Source organism: Numida meleagris, chromosome Z (genome assembly GCF_002078875.1).
Source record: "Numida meleagris isolate 19003 breed g44 Domestic line chromosome Z, NumMel1.0, whole genome shotgun sequence".
NCBI classification, from domain to species: Eukaryota; Metazoa; Chordata; class Aves; order Galliformes; family Numididae; genus Numida; species Numida meleagris.
In genome coordinates, this window is record NC_034438.1 from 22,429,860 (window position 1) to 22,449,460 (window position 19,601).

Genomic DNA, 19,601 nt, shown 5'->3' on the forward strand with positions numbered 1-19,601 from the left:
AACTTCACAGTTCCTGTATTTGCGGGTTATGCAGCATCAGCACAGCAGAGGTGCATGCATCCCATTGCCAGGTCTGCCAGCTCTGTGGCCCACAGCTGAGTGAGATGTGGTCTGCCTGGGGTGGCTGGCAGCTCCCAGCTGCAGCTTTATTCAGATACCTCCAGCAGCCCCAGAGCCAGGCCCTCCTTACTTCTCCCTCTGTCCATCGGCAAGTGGGGAGAGCTCAGCTGTGGCGTGGGCACTGCAGCCGGTGCCAGCAAGGGGCAGCAGGGCCACGTGCCGTCCCGCTGCATCCCTGGGCCGTGCTGCTCCCATGAGCTGAGGCGAAGGAGCAACTGTATAGGATGCAGCTCCTGTGGCACAAGCCTTTAACAGCAACGTGGACCTTAAGGGTATTTTTCGCTGAAGGAGAAACAGGAACCTCCTCCTCTGGTTTTGATGCTCTAACCAGACAATACACCTCAGCATTTCCTACAGTATTCCTGTGCTGAGAAACAGAGATGGGCTGTTCATTTCACCAGAGCCGCTTGCGATGTCTAAAGCACTCATCGGCTCACCATACCCCCCCCCCCCCCCCCCAGTCTTTTTTTTTTCTCATCAGGCCAAAGCACTGTTTGGGAAAAGCAGTGGCTCTGGCGCCTGCAATGTCCTTCTCTGCAGCAGTCCTTGGAGCTTGTACTCCATATTGGAAAAGGATGAAGCAGAAACACACAACATATCCAATCTTACTACATTATAGAGTGCACTGGGACACTTTGTTTTTTGGCTTTTGTTTCCTATCCCTTTACTAATGGTTATTAGCACTTAAAAACAACTAAACAACCATTGAATTAACTTAAAATAAATCACTACCATTGTAGTAGTGGTTGAGAAAACTCAGCTCTGCATGGGCTCAGCAAATCCAAACCCGGCTTCACATACACGAGGTAGGATTACTTTCTATAGATTCAAATAAAAAGGCATGAAGATAGATGCAGAATCATGTGCAAGTCACGCACTGTGATGAGATCTGACTACAACTCCCTGCAGGCAGCCTTTTTGTTTTTACAGGCTATAAATCTACTCACAATTTTCTGGGAGCAGGAGCAGAGGAAGGTCTGATAAGAGTTCTTGGAGGAGGTCTGCCAAAGGTAACTGGGGCTCCAGCAGCTTTAATCTGCACCAAAAGCAATCCAAGAGCTTCTGACCCATGTGCAAGCAAGACTGGAGAGGATACTGAGAAGCACCTGATTTCGGCAGCACCCATCTCTTCTATTGCAAATTCTTTCTGACACATAGCAGAGCTAAAGTTAGGGCAGTTTTGTTTTTCTTTCTCCCTGTTTAATACTGAATCCAAAATGGCAACAGAATCAAACAGTTCCTGAGAACGGCTTAAGCACCATTACTTACTTGCCACTCCCTAGGTCTGAGGGCAAATTTGAAAACAAGTGAAGCCTCAGAATGTTTTTGTCTCCTTTTTATTTTCACTTTTATACAAAAAGTCTGACATAATCACATCAATAAGAACAAGCTGCAGTGTGCACTCTTACAACAATCATATAAGGATACATTGTTATTGCAAACAATAAAGCAATACTAGTTTGCTTTTACTTCTTAAATATCCCCAACGCCAAATTGCTGAGCTTGAAATTCTTGAAAGTCCTCTGGGATGGTGTCTGAAAGCAGGAAAACACAGGAAAGATCAGTCTCCTTCTGACAAAATGAAGAACTTACACTAATGAATTACTCAGCTGCGTCTTTTTAGGTAACGTGCCCGGTCTTTTGTTTACACATTAAGAATGAACTGGGACTGCTCTCAGTTTTAGTGTATGCCACTGAAAAGCAGAGGGGCTCACAGGACAGCGCATGCTGCAGTGTCAGTCCAACCAGAGAGCTACCAACCTTCAGATGGTATTTATTTTTACCACAAAATTTGGTGGCTTCTGCTGTTACATTTGGGATAAAAAAAAAAAGCTGACCAGAAAGGTGGAAAAAAATAGGTGTCTTGCTTTGTACCTCAGACACGCGCACAGTACCAGCTCCTCTGTTTCTCAGGGATCCCAGTTCAACTTCCCATGATGGCTTTTCATGCCACAAGAGGAAACATTAATCTGAGGACCAGTAGCAAAAAAAAACCAAAACAAAACAAAACTTCAAAAGTGGCAAAGGAAGCTGGAGATGGGTCAGTGTTCTACGAGTAGTTGCAGTTCTGGCTGATGTTGAGTTTGGAGTTTCCCTTTTCCAGACGCCAGAATGTGTCACCCAGGCACACAGAGCCAACAGGAGAGCTGAAGCAGCAGCCAAGCAGAGAGTTCAGCAGTGAAGATGAACTACCCAGGCCCCACTTTGATCTGATTCTTTCCACCCTGACGCAGGGCAGGTATCTCTGAACTCAGAAAAGGAAATAACTTTATCAACAAACAATATTTAGGAAAGAAAGTAGCAAGTATTCTGCTTTTTCCGTCTGTTGGTTTCATAACTTCTAAGCATTGAGAATTCTTCTCAAGATTTTTCCACAAATGAAAGATGTTTACTAAAATATGAAAGGGATGCTGGAAGTTCCACAGACTTCCTTGTGTGGACTTCACTGAGCCACTGCAGTACCTACAGCAAAGCCACTGCCTGCTCACTTCAAGGAAAAGTATCCTCATCGTTGAAGCATGCTTTCTGGGAAAGCACATACTGTTTGAAACTCTTATCAAGTAATCTTTACTTATAAGCATCTGCTTAACTGTCACTCACAAACACCAGCCTGTGAATCCAAGTGCTCGAGAACCAAGGTCTGTCACCTGAACAAGCTGCTGAGCTGGGGTCTTGTCTGTACAGCAGCTGTGTCCACCACAGTCTCAGGTTTGGCTTCCTAATCCATGGGAAGTGAAGAAATTAGACCAGCTTGGCTGCTAACTTATTTTCCTATATTGCCTTAGGCAGGCAGGGGGTGATGCTGAGACAAGGGTCTGCCCCTAGTACCTCTACTTGAAGCTAGATCAAGTGCTGATGGGGCAGAAATAGCCCAACACAACCAGCTTCCGTGTGAGTGACCAAGACTGGGTTTATTCAATATGGTGGGAGATCAGGGCAGAGCTGAGGATCTTACCCTATGTGGAAAGCCAGCATGCTCCCACCACCTGAGAAGGACTCCAACCTTACAGGCATCTTACAAGCTTGTCCACTCATTGACAGGAGCAACCAGCAGTACGCAAATGACACTGATGTCTGGTGGCTGATCCCACCAGATCTCCAGACTGGCTTCACCTTGTTTTCAGAGCTTGAGGCACCCTGCATGCACAATGACCTCAGTGCGTTGTGCATGTACGACTCTCACGGTTGGCTGGTTTTAAATAACATTTCTAATTCTCTGATGACAGCTATACTACTTAGCACAATCTCTGCAGCACAACAACTGCTCTTGGAGGAGTAGTTGCGGGGTGTTAGTTCTCATCTGGCTGGGCTGCAGCGCCTTACTGCTGTCAGGGGAGGCATTTCACAGCTGTAAAAAAGTTGTAAATGAAAAAATCAAAGGAGAAGATGCAAGATGGCCTAATTCAAAAGCTGGATTGAAGTTCTTTCTGGTCACTTGCTAAACATTAGCAAAAGAGAGAAACATTACCGTTACAGCGATATTTCAGGTTGGACCAGATAATGTTTTCCTGAGAGAAGCAGAAAACTCCAAGCCGTCCTCCACGCATTGTGGTGTCTATAGTTACACCAGAGTCTGCCACGAGGTCAGAGCCTTCGTAGAATCTTGCCCTTAATGAAAGCAAACAGAAGCTGTGTTAGGTCTTTTCTAAGATTGCGGCATTTATAAAAGTAGTTTCATTTATCCACGTTGATTCCAGCCTTCTGCCTGCACCCTGACTAGGGGAGAAGAAGCAGTTAAGACACAGCTCCTTTGTGGTAACTGAAGCAATGCTGCACTCAGGAAAGAGCTCAGCAGAGAGGAGGTTTTCTGTATTTTGGCAAAGGCCGCTTTATCCTGCCCTCAGTCCTGTATCAGTCCAAAGTTGGTAACCATGGGAGAAAGGGAGAATCAGGTTAGATCAGCTGGATTTTGTCTCACGCAGTACGAAGCTAAACGTTTTTTTTTTTTTTTAAATAGGCAAAGTTTCAAACACACTGCATGGAATCTTAAAGCTGTTTCCTTGACTGTCATATTTCTTTAAAAATGTTGAGATGATTCATTCCAGGAACAGTTTTGATGATCAGGCACTTTCTTGTTACAAAAACCGTCAGCAGATTCCCAAATAACTCTGGGAATAACGGCGCTCTGCCAGATTTCCAAGCATATGCCCTGTCCTGGGAGTCTGAGCAGGACCACACTGCAGCCAGCTGAGCTATCACAGCAGTGGCTGTACCACGTCCTCAGCCTCTGGGTACCAGCTAACATCTCAGTGGATGATGAACCTGGAGGGTCCTGCTTTGGGTGAGGATACCACTGTGTTAAGAGGCAGTCTGATATGCAAGAAAACAGCGGGCAGTGAAGGGAAAGTTCCTACATCTCTTCATAAAATACGAAAATAATTCCTGTTATGCTTGAGTTTATTTCCTGATTTGCTGAGGCAGTTCAGTAGTATCTGTACAATGAATAGAGCTTGTTGCTCACTTGAGTGCTTTTTTCCTAATGTCCTCGTAGCTACGGAAAATCTCTGTGAGACACATTGTGGTCTGTGGTGTTAGGCCTAAATGGTCCACAGTGAGATGTGGGCAGTGCTGGCAGAGGTTCACTTGAGGCCTGCCTGCCTTTGACTGGAAGGATATTGTGATACTGACACTGCCCCTTTCCTCAGCCGCAGGTCATTTAGGCTGGCTAGGGAGACTGCAGGCACAGGCAGACAACTGCTTGGGAAGCAGCTTCACGAACACCTTGGTCTAAAGGAAACTCAACATCTATACACTGTCACCCAGTGGCTAGAATGCAGTTATTGACAAAACCAACATTCTTATTCCACTGCAGCTAAAAGTCAGACACACACACTTCACTGATGTCGTGCACCAGAGAATTAAAATTATTATACCAACTTACTGTGTCTCAATTGCAGAGTGATGAGATCTTGAACAACTTCCCTGTGCTTATTCTATTGCAAGTGTACAAAATCTGAGCTGAGAAGGCTATAGCAATTTTATTGATTTTTTTTTTCAGAATCAAACCCTTCTGAATGATTATCTGCTTCTAAATAACTTTTTATATAAATAAAAAAAATAAGACTAGTTTGAATGTAGTTATCAACAAATAAACTTTCTGAATGCATTCTATGTGATCTCAAATCATCATACTAATCTTAGGACCACAGCCACAAAATGGACAATTTTGATTACATATTCTGTGATAACAGCACTAAACGAACTATTACAATTATAATTCCAACTAAAAGATCAAAATTAAGACATTTTGAAATGTCTTTTGAGGAAACAAGGTATTAAAGAAGTCATTAAATGGTTTGGTAGCGTAGTGCAGTTAAAACATAAAGATGGTAGAAAACATCCATTACAAAACACTTAGCTTGCAATTGTTTGTCCTAGGAAAAGAACTGCAGGTGGAAGCTCACAATTCTAACCTCTTACAGCTCCTAACTGCAAAGCACAGATACACCATACATTTTCAGATTATTTAAAAAGCATTGAAAAACAACAGTTTAGGTAGACATATCTGTACTTGCCTTATCTATTCTTCACTCTTACCTGATATACCCAATCTGAGGTCTGTGCTGCAAGAACCAGCGGTAGGAGACTTTGTCTTTCCACCCTACATTTCGAGGGTCCTTCCACAGCAGTCTGACCTGGTCACTGGTGTCCCCCGTGTGCCACAGGGAGTTGCGCAGGTGTTCACCAGGGCCCGTCTTTGATTTCACAGCCTGCAAAAATACATTTTTCAAGCGCTGACCACAGAGAAATGCAATTTCAAAGAGTTCTGAGTCTTTTGTAGTGGAGAGGTCTGCAGAAGCACCCTCCTTCCCACTCACAAGCCTGTAAACTCTTTTGTAACTGCAGCCACTGCTTGCATAGAAAAACAATCGAATACCCAGGACCAAGGAGAAGCAAGCAATTTGAAAGTCAGGGCAGGGACTGAATACTCCAGCTGATGAACAGAGGACCGTCAATGAAATCCTTAAGAAACTGAGCCGAATAAGAGGGTTGAGTGGCAGCTGTCTGACAACAGTTTTGATACCCAATGCAGGGAGAGGAACGCAGCTGGACAGCACTGCCAACACACAGCATGATTACTTGGCCACGGGCAGAAGGGCCAATGCCTGGCACAAAGGCTTAGCCCACAGCCAGGCTGTAACAACGACTGCACCCCCAGCTAGGAGGCATGAGCATACCTTCAGCTGAATGCCAGGCTCTGCAACAGCTCTGAAGGGAGTTGCTTGCCAGTATGTCTGTTCAGTCTGTTTCCACATTACCACATAAAAGCTAGAGCTGTCTTGATAGCCAAAAATAAAACCAGCGTAGTCGTCATCTGTCACTGTGTTCACATGAAAAGTGCCCTCGAAGTCAACACCGTTAAAAGCTGTGTAACCTAAGGAGATACAAGGTTAAAACCAAGTCTGCAGAAAAAGCCTTTGCATGCTGCTTGATTTTCTGCTGTAAAACTTGAATCTCAGAAGAAGGCACATACCAACAGCAAGGCCAGGATCACTGTTCATAGTCTGCACAATTTCCATGCCCTGTAAGATTAAATTCAGGGTGGTTAGTGTGCACGACAAGCTGGGTTGGCTAAGCCTGGCAGCCTCTTCTGGCCCCCTGCTAGCACCCCCTCTGTGCCTTTCCTCCCCATGCTCATAACACGTCTGTAACACTTGCAGCTCTGAATTAAAAAGAAAGCCATAATCAAATCCTCATGTTTCAGCTGCTCATGTGCAGAGTTGGGAATGATTTTTCTTTTCCTGCAGAACTGGACTTACTGGTATTCTTTCCCTCCCTGTCCCAATTTTTCTGAAATCACTGAATCTGGCCAGGATTGGGGATGAGATGGAAAAAAACAAATGGGAGATGAGGGCTTTTGCAGGGCCTCGCTCACAGAATATGATCACAGCGTTCAGGATTAAACTGACTGCCAGGACTAGGCTGAGGAAGGTTTCTTATATGTTTCAGCTGGTTTGGCAGAGATTTCGACAATGGGAATTAAATGCCCATTCCTTGTGACTCTGAACACATTTGTCTCCTGAAGACTAACACATGCTAGTATAAACAATATTTACTGGACTTTGTTTAGGAGCAGATGCTCTGCTATACAGCAAGTCAGACTTTCAAACTCTAGAAAGGACTCCTGAAATTTTACTATGTCATTAGAGTGACACGAGTCCTGTGTTTGACTTCTTAGCAGCAGTGAAACACATCTAGAACTAGTCACTCAGCCTACAGTTATTTTAGTTCACTACAGGATCACAGAGCAGTAGGAGTTTGAAGGGATCTCTGGATGTCACCTAGTAGAACCCTCTGCTAAAGGTACCCTAGAGTAAGCAAGTAGCATCAAGCTTCAAGTTACCATGCACTGAAGGAAAACTGTTCCACTGTTAACACCTGCACAAGAGTCAAAGCATCTTCCACTTCTCATTTGTTTGCAAGAGGTCCGGCAAGTACCGAGCTTTTCAAACACTCTTTCTTAGACAGGTGAGAAAGACCAGATGTATTTTTACCTGGTTCAGAACCACCCAGTTGGGGTCAATCTGTGCATCTCCCTCTGGGTCCAGCACCACTGTCTGATAGGCCCTGAAGTCCGTCAGGGTGATTTCTGCATTCTCAGGGCAGACATCAATCCGATCAATTACTGTATCCTGGTCAAAATCAGACTCGCAGACATCCCCAACTCCATCACCTGAACACATCAGAGAAGCGAGAGTAAATTTATGGTGCAGCAAGTAGTCACACTGACATAGCTGCTGAGCCTGGGTGTCCAAGGAGCAGGCAGAGTCTCAGTCCTGACTGCTACAGTGTCTGTGGGGATGGGACACAAGGAGCTGTGCCTTGGCCCAAGAGCCCCTACAAGCATATAGCAATTGTGCCAGGTCTCAGTCAGCATACGTGTTGGGGAAGGATGTGGTGTGCAAGCGCCAAAACCACTCCTGAAGGCCTGACTTACCATTATCATCTTCCTGCCCTGGGTTGGGAACCAGCCTACAGTTGTCAGGGCCTGGTGGCAAGAGGTCAGGAATGCCATCATTATCATCATCCTCATCACACTCATCACCCAGCCCGTCCTTATCTGTGTCCAGCTGGGAGCTGTTGATAATGGTGGGGCAGTTGTCCGTGCTATCCTGGTGCCCATCACCGTCACTGCAAGCACAAAGACAAAAAGAAAAAGAGGCATCAGCTCCTGCCTCTGCACAGGGAGAACACCAGCACCTGAACAGGATATGCATGAGAAGCACCCCTGGAGCTGGGAAACTGAAGAGGGGGGCACCATGACCTGGTATCACTGGGGTGGTTGGGCAGCAAGGAGACAAGGAACAAATGGAGGCCGTATAATAAGCTGGCAGAAGATGTATGCCAGGCCTGGAGCTATAAAAATTCCTAGATCAGGAAATAAAAGTAAGCCTTACAGGCAGTGAGAAAAGGTACAACAGCCCAGGATCCCACATGACATTTACTCCTAACAAGTGTGTGCTTCCAGTAACTGCGGCATCACCAATCAAAAATCACAAAGGGGACACAACAAGGGGTAAACAGCAAGCATCCCCACTGTCCATGTGTGATTCAGAACTCATAAATACTTGAGTGTGAATGTGAAATAAATCACATGAGCACCAGAAATCAGACTTGTTTAAAAATAAGCAACAGTTTCAACCTTCTGCACACTGGGCTTTGTTATGTTACTTTTCCCCAGGAAGCCATGGGGTAAGGAGGGGAAGTCTGCAGCTCCCACACGCCACTCAAACTCATGGTTTCATCAACTGCTTACATGAAGAGTAGCCAGTAATGGGGACACTGACTATAGGAAAAGATTTGGGAAGTTTTGGAGTGACTGCCTTGTTTCTCAGTTTATATGGTTAAGGACATCCTAACAACAGAGGCAGAGAAAAAAAAAAAAAAAAAAGGACTTTCACTTCTTGTTTTCAACAGTTTTTTTTTTTTTTTTTTTTTTTTNTTTTTTTTTTTTTTTTTTTTTTTTTACCCTAGAAACATGACAGTTGTTGTGTTTGTAGTACTGTGGATGCACCAGGCTGATGAGATTTTATTCCCTAGGGCAGTTTACTTCAGATCTGTGCCAAGAGCTACAGCAGTGTCCTGACGTCAGATGTGTTTTATACATACATCATAACCAAAACAGTTTCTGGAAAGCGTGGATGTTTCTCTTCAGTAGCTTTTTGTTGGAGTGGCAGTACTACAGTTTACAGGTATGCATATTCCCACCTGTTCTTCCCTGATAAAAGTGGGGCTTAAACTTTAGGTAAGAGCAACAATGCCTGCAAGTTTTTAGGGTGAAATGCAGTGAGGACCGTACATATTTATCTACCTCAAGGTTAACCTCAGGGCTATGTGGTCTACCAGGAGATGCTTCCTATATATTAATTAGGTTTCAGGAAAAAACAAAATGTCCTTTTTCGGAAACATGAAATAAACAAGGCCTATCTACTTAAAACAGCTTGCAAACAATGGTGCCCCCCATCAGCTACTACTCCAATGGGAGTAGTAGGGACTGGGAATGCTTCTAGCAGAGGTGGGGAATTGGGCTTCCCTGCACTCACTGTCCTGAACCACAGCACCCACCAACTGCCACAGGGTGAATGAGACCTTGCAGCTTGGCTGTGTCAGTTCTGGAATGAGCACTTCCCTGCCACCCCCCAAGCTAGCTGTGCAGAATGTGCTTCCAGCCAGGCAGCAGGCAGTTTGCCACAGGACATGCTCCGAAGAGCCTTGCCACTCTTGCTGTGCTAAAGCAAAGAGTTGTATTTGAAAATGTTTTGTACAAGATAATAAAATTCTGAAACACTGCTCTTATGGAAAAAACACATACCCCTTAAATGTGAAACTTCTGCTAAAGCATGAAAAAAAGGAAAAAGAAAGGATGAAAAATAAAGAAAAGCAGAAAATAGCATGCCCCCTCACTAAGAAGCTCTGAGCAGTGCACTAGGTTTTACAGACAGAGAACTGTCATGAATATCATTTCCACACCAACTCACAGGAAGTATGTGAGAACATGGGGCTGGGGGAAAGGGATCCGTTACTGTACTGCTACAGGAAAGTGAACCAACAGGGCTTACATATCACAACATCGTTTTTTGGAAATTACGCTCTTTTGAGAAGGTACTGAAATTAAATCCAGCCTAATGTGAAGGATAACAGCTCGCCAGGAACCACTACCATGCTTCAGCTCAAGACTAGCCTCTTCCACTTCCCTTCTGCTGCTATGACCCATGATACTGCATACCTGTCCTGATTGGTATCACAAGAATCTCCAACTAGGTCATTGTCAACATCTGACTGCAAAAGAAAACAGAGGTAGTTCCCATATCAGCTGCTGAGAGCATTTATTAAAATGACAGTATCAAAATAAAACATAAGTAAATCAAATGCAATTAAAATAACAGCATGGAAAAACATTTGTTTTGTAAAACCTATTTTCTTATTTGCATCATACAACTAACCAAAAAGCACATTTTAATATAGAAAAAAAACAGAATGATGAATAAGCATGTTTAAATTAGATTGAAGTAGCTTAAGAGGAATAACTCAAGTAAGATTCCTCAGTTCCTAGCAATACATACCACACATTTTTAACCTAGGCTCATTTCTTAAGTGGCTTCAGAAATCTAAGACATTTTCAACAAAGTTTCTGGCATTTGTTAGTTACAAAGGGTTTAATCAGAAGTTAAAAGAAATCAAAAGTGTCACTGACTTCTTACCTACAATCAGTGAAAGTTTTGCTAAGATTTGGTCCTCATGAAAGAAATACTGACTGTAACTAAATTGCACCACTGCGTGGAGTCTGGCACTGGACTCTGTCAGACACACGGAGCTTGACTGTGGAAGACTCTGGTGACAGTGGAAGGGAAGAGATGCTAACATCCAAAGATATAAGAATATACCTGTTGGCTTCCCATTTCGATGTTAGAAGCATTCAAATCTCTGCAAAACCTTCCTGAATACCTACTCTCAAAAGACAACCACTGTCTGCATGGGCTGCCTCATTTTCTTACATCTTTCTGGATCTCAGCAGTCCCTCTCCTTAAATGCAAACGTTTATTGCTTCTGCCTGCTAACCTGGTTTGGATTGCTGACTGCAGGACAGCTGTCACAGGCGTCACCAACACCATCATTATCCTTGTCTTCTTGGTCTTGGTTGGGGATCCTCTGACAATTATCTAAAAGGTTCTTAATACCTAGCAAAAAGTGGACAGGATTTTAGTTTAAAAAAAATCAGTATCAAGAATAGTAAAGACTATTTCTTGTCAGTAATTGCTTAGTTTTGCAATGACATTATACATCTGCACAGCAAATCTTTCTTACACGTGTATCCATTTATTTAATCACTGTTAGAAACATCTTGCTGAAGAACAGTTTTCAATCCAGTCACACATCCCTCATTAGTTACATTTCATTCTGTCTTGTTCTCTGTGTCACATTACAAGATGAAATATTTTATCTTCATTATTACACCTGAAAGACAGTGACTTTTCTTACTTTTTTCAAGACTCCTACAGCAATGGACATAGTACATCACGTACCCCATGAGCATTTGACAAAGGTAGCAGCTGGATACTCTGAGGCACGTTTGCACCTTTAAGGAGTTACAGAATGACCAATGACCTTAACTTAAACATGAACAAAGTTTGGTGTATCTGCTACAAAGTGTTCAGATTCAGATGGAGGCTAAAAGACATAAATTGATCTAAAAGAAATTTACTTAAAGCAGAGATTTCATGAGGAAAGGCCATGTGTTAAATGAAAGGAGCTGTTGGCAGAAAGTTTGTAATGCACAGCAGTTTCTGGGTAAATTTCAACAACATCAGAAAAGCCGTAAGTGAAGAGTTACCAACCATCTCCATCCATGTCATCATCACAAGCATCTCCTTTCCCATCACCATCTGTGTCCCTTTGGTCATTATTCAGGACACTGCGGCAGTTATCACAGGCGTCTCCAAAGATATCTTCATCACTATTTCTCTGGTTAACATTGGGAGTCAAGACACAGTTATCCTGCAAGAGACACAGATGCAAATTAGATATGAATGGAGCCATGAATCTTGCATTTCCACTTTAGTGAGCCATTTGATATTTCATGTGAATGTTAGCTCCGCACCAGACTTCACTAGCTTCCACAAAGCTCTGCTTTGTACTACACACCACAGGAACACTAAACATGAACACTGAGTACCATAAAGCTTTATTTATAACTTTGACATCTGATTCTCATTTTGGATGGGTCCATGTGAGTAACCTGTTTTGATACCCTGGCTTCTTTACCTGGTGCTTCCCAAATGCTGCAGCTCAGCAGCATTTGTCAAGGTCTGTAGATGCTCTCAATGAAAGGTGGTTGCCCTCTTCTGGTAAAGATTAAAAATAGACCTAAAACACTTGGAAAATTAGGATTTCTTGATGTAAAAAGATACAAAAGTTATTCTTCTGTCTCTCCCTTTCCATCAGAAGGGATACAGAGAAAAGCCAATCTCAAAGTCACGTCAACATTCCCCTCACATACAGCACATCCATGACTTCACACATAAGTCAAGAGGCAAAACAGAACTTATAAAAAGTATTGAAGTGATTTGACTGTGAAGGTGCTCAGTCTGCAAATAGATTTACAGTCAAAGGAGGAATTAATATTTTTCTTACTAGAACATTGGCAAGACTAGGTGCCTTAAGCTACCAGAATTTAGGGCTGGCCTCGGTGACAAAAATAACCTGTGGCTGCCTTATGTAACTGCTAGTCTGCCCTAGCTTCACATGGACATTTGCACTCTGAACAGAATATCTGTGCTGTCTTCCTTGCAAGTGTGTATTACGACACATCACACAAGGACTGTAATGTAGATCAGTGCAGTGCATATGGGGTGAACACAAATGAGCTTTTACAATCTGAACTTATGCTCTGATAAATTTTGCAGTAGTGTTCCCGCATGGAAATCTCTTTCAGAGATTGGGATCTCTTTCAGTGATCCAAAGCTTTTTCAAGTTACTGGCAAGACAGTCATTGATTTTTGCAGGTTTTGGATCCCTCATTGATTGCAATGTCAGGTCAAACTGCTCTTAAAAAAGAAGGACAATAATGTAAGTAATGTTCCTAGAGGCCATGTTAAGGGACAGTGAAAGGACACAAGTTCTGTGTAGAAAAAGTTGTACAGTTCAATGCTAAAATACAATAATGGAGCATATAATGGTGGAACTTAAGGCTGGGTGGGCAGCCTTAGTTTTTTTTTGTGTGGGTTTTTGTTTTGTTTTGTTTTATTTTGTTTGTTTTTCAGGTTTTATAAATGGGTGTCTTATATTAAAAAGAAGTGGGATTTAGAAAGCTGCTGACAGCAAACTGTATGGAATATTTGGCAAATAGGAGAAAACTAGATTCCAAAATCACTGCCTACCGCAGTAATTTGAGATCCTTCTGTCTACACAGATTCCTGAACCCTGATCTGTACAGAGCACCTGCTCATTGGGAATGCCATCCCCATCTGCATCTTCATCACAGGCATCTCCAATCCCATCATCATCAGCATCTTCCTGTCCAGAGTTTGGTACAAACTTGCAATTGTCCTAAACAAAAAGTGAGACACGTTTGGTGTTCTGTGAGTCAAAGTCATTAAAATTATGAAAGTACCTGATTTTCTACTACTGTTTTAATTAAATGAAACAGAATTTATCCACAGGAATTCAATAACTTGAAAAACGATTAATACATATTGTCATGTTTCTTACATTCCTCTTCATCTCCTAAAGCTCAGAATTAGTAGAGCATTAGGAAATAATTTCTTACCTTTCTGCAGCTTTCAGCAGGGCAAGAGAGCTCTTCGTTAGGGTAGCCATCAATGTCAACATCTTTTCCACAAATATAACCATCACCAGCCCAGCCAATGCCACACTATCAATAAAACAAGGCAGTACTACCAAAAGATTAATAGGTAATCGCAGCAGTATCAATCTTAAAAATGTTAACATGCAGGAGGCATAAACAGGTGTTGTAGTATAATGAAACACACCTCAGCATCTCCCAGTGTGGAAAGAAAATCTGTAATCCAAGCTCTCTATATCTAGGAACAGCTAGAATAAGCTAAAGCTTTGTTTTAAATGGACAGTCTGCCTAAAACACTTAATGATTTCAGTGGCAGTTATGCATTTCTTAATGTACTGACTCAACAGGAGTCAGTTTTGGTTCCTCACCAAAATAAATTCTCCATCTCGGCAGAACATGCACACAGCACCTCAGCAAGGGACCAAAAATTAGCTGGATGTTTTCTTCCATGTGTCAAGAATACATGAGTGACCAGAGGAATTTAATAGAAAACTGTTCTTACAGTTACTGAGTTTGCATTGGCATAACAAGTACATCTGCACACAAGTTTCTTCTAGCCAGTGACATTTGTATTATTTCAAACCAAACCCTAATCTGTGACTGAACATACATGCATAGAAATGCATGTTAAACTGTGGCTTCCCCTCAAAGCAAGGACTTGCCTGATACAAGTATCTAGATATCTTCCCATTACAGCATGGACTTAAAATAGCCTCACTTCTTCTTTCAGACAGTGTCCCTAAAATGAGACCAAAGCAAGTGCCAGCAAAACCATGTACTGCATCCAAATTTAGGACACAGGATTAAACTCTCCCCTCCCCTTGCAACCTGGAAAAAACTACATAATATAGTTAAGACTCTAATAATAAATGTTCATATGCCACAGTGCCCTGCCGCTCCCAGAGAGGGAAAGCACAATGCAGCCTATACTGTGCATAGAATCTGTGGTCTCATTTAGAAACCTACCATCTCCATCAGCAGACAAATACGAGCACTGTGGGTATGCAGACAGGATCCCTAGTTATGGCTATGTAGCCAAAAACTCCTCCACTAAGCAGAGCACCAGGAGAGGAATTTGCCCTTGAGATGTATTTTGTACAGTGGCACTTGAGAGTCACACAGAATCACAGAGTCGTAGTTGCTGGAAAGGACCACTGGGGATCAAGTCCAACGCCTCTGCTAAAGCAGGCTCCCAGCAGTAGGCTGCAGAGAGTCCTCTCTGAGGAGGCTATAGAAGGTCTTTAAAAGCCATTCCCAAAAAATTGTAATTACATAGATGCAAGCAGCTCACACAGCAAATATGGCACATGAGTATGGCCGCCTTACAGATGTGCTCCAAGAAGGAAAAAAACTGCAAGACAGACTCAGTTTGGTTATTTTCATAACTGGGCTGGGCCATTGTGCTGCAGTTTGGTTACCCAACTGTACTGATGAAATGACCACAAGGACTTGCTCACTTTCAACTGTTTTTCATTGTACAAATGAATGAATCTATGAACTTACAATACATGTCACCTCTCCTCGCCTTTCCTCAATACATCGGGCATGGACACTGCATGGATTGAGGGCTCGACTTCTGCAGCTTCTCTCAGCCTGGCATCCCCTGACTTGGTCTCCTGTGTATCCTGATTTGCACTGGCCACAGCGATAAGAGCCCTGTAAGAACAAAATGTTACTAGCAAGCCCCTTTTAACAGACTTTTTTTTTTCTTTTTAAAGCAAGTGTGTGAGCAAGACTCATATCACACTACTTATGCTGTGCAAATGCACATTCATTCACTAAGGCTTCTTGCACTGTGAACAGACTTTTCATATAGAAGTCAGGTTTTCCTCCCACAGTACAAACTGTAAAACAAGCTCAAACTCGTATCTGTTGAGACCAGTTTTTTGTTTAGCCAGAGAAAAGTCTTGCACCAACAACGGGTTCTACATGATGCCTTGTCTCCACCAGTATCACTATGAGCTAATTCCAAGTAGTCAAAACCTTGTGTAAAATTCTAAGCAGCATCTGTTTATTCAGATTGGATGCTCTTATTTCAGTGTAAAGCCGATCCAACTGTGCATCTAAGATGAACTGGGTACAATAATCAAAGAAAGTCAAGAAAGTTCATCTTGTATTTACTCCATTATTATTTTTTTTACTTTATATGCTTTTAAGCCAATGCGAGATGAATTGTGTTCTTTGGAAAGGAATTCAGGAGTTTAAGACAAAAGCTCATTCACACTGCAGTAAGAACATCCATGCAACCTTTTCCAGTGGTTTACCTAGAAGCATAAACACATTTTTATGAATCATATTTGTACCACTCTCTTAGGAAAAAAAAAATACAAAGAAGCTAAGCCAAAGAACCTCAGTTTGTGCTTAGACAATCACTATAAAAGATATAAACAGATAAATGCTGATAAGAAGAGGTTTTCTTTAGGTATCTAATGCGGCTTTGTCTCTCACATAAAAGTTACTTGAAATAGATAGGTATTCCTTAGAGAGAACTTGTCAACACAACATAAGAAGGACATGAAACTATAACACACTGTTCAAAGAAGGGCTAGAAAGACTGTGAAAGTTCTAAAGAGCAAGATGTATGAGGAGTGGCTGAGGCCTGTGGGTCTGCTCAGCCCAGAGCAGAGGAGCTGAGGGGAGGCCTCGTGGTGACTGCAGCTCCTCATAGGGAGCGGAGGGACAGTGCTGAGCTCTGCTGTCTGGGGACAGCGATAGGGCCTGAGGGAACAGCACGGAGCTGTGTCGGGAGGGGCAGGTCAGGCTTAGGGACAGAGTCTGCACCAGAGGGTGGTGGGCATGGAATAGGCTGCCCAGGGCAGTGGTTGTGGCCCCAGGCTCCAGAGCTCAAGTAGGTTTTGAGCAATGCTCTCAGACTAAGGGCTTGGATTTTGGGCGGTGCTGTGTGGAATCAGGAGTTTGACTCAGTCCTTGTGGGTCCCTTCCAACTTGAGATATTTGTGATTCCATGAATAATTACTTCTGTCAAAGAAAAGAAATAGACAGATCTCCAATAAACGTATGCCATTGTGAAACTAAGTTCTTCAGACAACTTCACTCTTCCCACACAAAGCCTACTGCACGGACTGTCTGGGATGTCCCAGTCCAGCATGACAGAGAACAACTTACTACTCAACTGGGCAACTTTTGTCTTGTGTTCCTAGCTAGCTCCATTCCAAATTTGAACTCCGTGCCATCAGTCTGAAACATACATAGATGAACGAATCTCTGACATGATCACTGACTATGCAAATAGCATGACCTTTATAAAACATAACAGTCTACGTGCTCTCTCCTAACTGACACCATGGTCTGGAATCTGCTATATTCTCTCAGTATATTCTGTCTATATCAAGCCCCAGTACACATTAAACTTGCCTTTAAGGCAGCTTTTCCAGACCAAATTCTTTCTAAAGAAGAGGAGCAAAAATCTGCATGCTGTTGTTTGACAGCTGGTGGGCCTCTTGAACTGTGCAAAGGAGGCCTGACAGCATCTAGAAGAAAGTTAGTCATGCAGTCCATGTTGTAACATGTGACAGATGCAATCCAGACACCAAAATACATAGGCAGAGAGACTAACTTACGGAGCAGCAAGTGCAGTCCTAGAAAGACATGGCTATTTGCTGGCAGCCTCAACAATATTTGGTTGCAACATAGGACCACGTTTTAACCTGCAGGTTATTTTTAACCCCTCTCCTGTTGTGAACAAAGTCTGCTCTACACAGCCAGCTGCAGCAGAAAAAAAACCAAATCTGACAGCAGCGTAAGTTAAGTGAAAGGTCCAGATTTCTTTAAAACATTAAAATGTTTGTACACCCAGACCATTAGATACTAACATCTTTCAAATTATTTCTATTTGTTCTATACTTGTTGGATTTAATATCCACGCATATTACATGTGCTTTATCAACTGCAGCTCTCCTTTTCTCTGTGACTATATAGAGGGATATCTAATACCATATAAATAGCCTTACAAAATGAAGACTTCTTGTACAAAAGCATGTGGAGGAACAGCTTATTTGCAGCAGTTCCTTATGGGAAAAGATGAGAGGGAGGAAAGATTGAATCTTTGAAAGGAGGTTCCTTGCCATAACACAAAACTGGAGGGCGTGGAAAGAAGAGCTATTACCAGTCCTCGTGGAAAGGGATGTATATACAGTTCAGGTAGACATATGAATGCCAAATCAAGTATTGATTATTTTGTTATTATTTACAAAAAGGGGTAGAGATTCTTCGGTTTAGACGAAGCTAACAAACAGAATACATTATTCGGCTCTTGAATGAGAGCCACAAATCCAACTCTAGCCTCAAGGAATTTTAAAACACTCTTTTTTTTTAAGTCAGAAATTAAAAATTGCTTACCAGAGTGTTTATACAATGGGAATTTGGAACACAGATTCCACGCCCACCATTCTGACATTCGTCAATGTCTAAACAGACCTAGCAATAAAACAAAACAACATAATAAAAAACAGATCAGCTTGAGATCTAAGTCTGAAGAAAAGCCACTGAAGTCCAAGTTTAAAGAAGTGCTACAGCCTCTCCTGAGACCATTTTTAGAATGGCAGAGACATACCCACTGCCTTGATTTTTAGAGAAGTCTCCAAACACTTATAAATTCAGAAAAGATATTGTGTGGTACAGAGAATTTCCACACTATTCCTAATTACTTAACTTTTAGTACTCACACCAAAGGCAGGAAAACACAATTAAGATCTTCTAAGGTATCTGTGGAATGACTAAAACATAAATAAAATGCAACACTCATAAACAGTCAACATAAACTATCACCTAGCAATGGAAGTTACTGCAAGGATACTGTCACTCACCTGCTTATTGTTCTTGGCATAGCTGAGTCCTACTCCTTGCAAAGTTTGTCCTGTATATCCCGGGGGACAGGTCTCACATCGGAAACCTGGAGCAGTATTCAAGCAACGCACTCCAGGGAAGCAGGGGCTGTAACGACACTGCAAAGAAAAACAAAACAAAACGAGCACTTGTTGGCACTTTAGTAATGTCCAGGCTCTGACAGTGTGCACAGACCTCTCAGTCAACCTGCCTAATGCAAATGTCTGGATGTTCTTCTATGTTCTTTTCACAGCTGACTTGCAGAGAAAAGTGTCAGTTATGTCCAACTCCAGCTGGTCTTCAGCTAACTCTAATTTGAATGACACTTACAACCTTTTATTCTTTCACTTTTGCCTGTAGCTGATGCCCTGAGCTCTGATTCTCACCCTTCCTTTTGCTGGGCAGGTTAATCTCCTTTGGAGGATGAGAATCCCACTGGAGGTGCCCAGACACTATGAGGAAAGCAGCAAGGCTGCAACCCACAAATGGGCCTGCAATTGTGTTTTGTACACACAGAAGTAGCAGTGGCATTTTCTTTTGTTTGTATTCAGGCAAATCTCGTAGTCAGAAGTAAACCAAATACAGCGTACAAGCCAGATGAACAGGCATGTGGCAGTGGTACCCACACATTTCTAGACCAGAAGCCCACAGGCAACCCTCAGCACTTCTCCCAAGATACCACACACTCACAGCACCACCCTTAGACTGAAGACATTATTTTGTTCACTGCCCTGTGTGGTTTCACAGAATGGTTCTAACTCCATTTCAGTGGTCTTGTGGGTGCCAGTTCAGGAACTACATCCTGTACTGCTGCCTCTCAAATATCAACACT

General features: G+C 42.6%; 1 protein-coding gene across 3 annotated transcripts in view; it reads right to left on the reverse strand.

The window, feature by feature from the left end:
• THBS4 (thrombospondin 4) overlaps positions 1,442 to 19,601 on the reverse strand; it is a 41,468-nt gene continuing 23,308 nt past the window's right edge. For 2 of the 3 annotated variants that reach the window (XM_021381297.1, XM_021381294.1), the window contains exons 8-22: positions 18,751 to 18,888; positions 18,284 to 18,361; positions 15,428 to 15,580; positions 13,889 to 13,993; positions 13,561 to 13,668; positions 11,958 to 12,117; positions 11,182 to 11,300; positions 10,349 to 10,401; positions 8,060 to 8,253; positions 7,617 to 7,795; positions 6,596 to 6,644; positions 6,300 to 6,496; positions 5,659 to 5,831; positions 3,590 to 3,729; positions 1,442 to 1,655 (exon numbers count right to left, since the gene is read on the reverse strand). In XM_021381297.1, coding sequence (XP_021236972.1) covers positions 1,594 to 1,655; positions 3,590 to 3,729; positions 5,659 to 5,831; positions 6,300 to 6,496; positions 6,596 to 6,644; positions 7,617 to 7,795; positions 8,060 to 8,253; positions 10,349 to 10,401; positions 11,182 to 11,300; positions 11,958 to 12,117; positions 13,561 to 13,668; positions 13,889 to 13,993; positions 15,428 to 15,580; positions 18,284 to 18,361; positions 18,751 to 18,888 — 1,908 coding nt within the window. In that variant the 3' untranslated portion in view covers positions 1,442 to 1,593. Of the gene's footprint in view, positions 3,470 to 3,589; positions 3,730 to 5,658; positions 5,832 to 6,299; positions 6,497 to 6,595; positions 6,645 to 7,616; positions 7,796 to 8,059; positions 8,254 to 10,348; positions 10,402 to 11,181; positions 11,301 to 11,957; positions 12,118 to 13,560; positions 13,669 to 13,888; positions 13,994 to 15,427; positions 15,581 to 18,283; positions 18,362 to 18,750; positions 18,889 to 19,601 lie in introns of all 3 variants that reach the window. The other variant, XM_021381296.1, reaches the window with a different exon arrangement.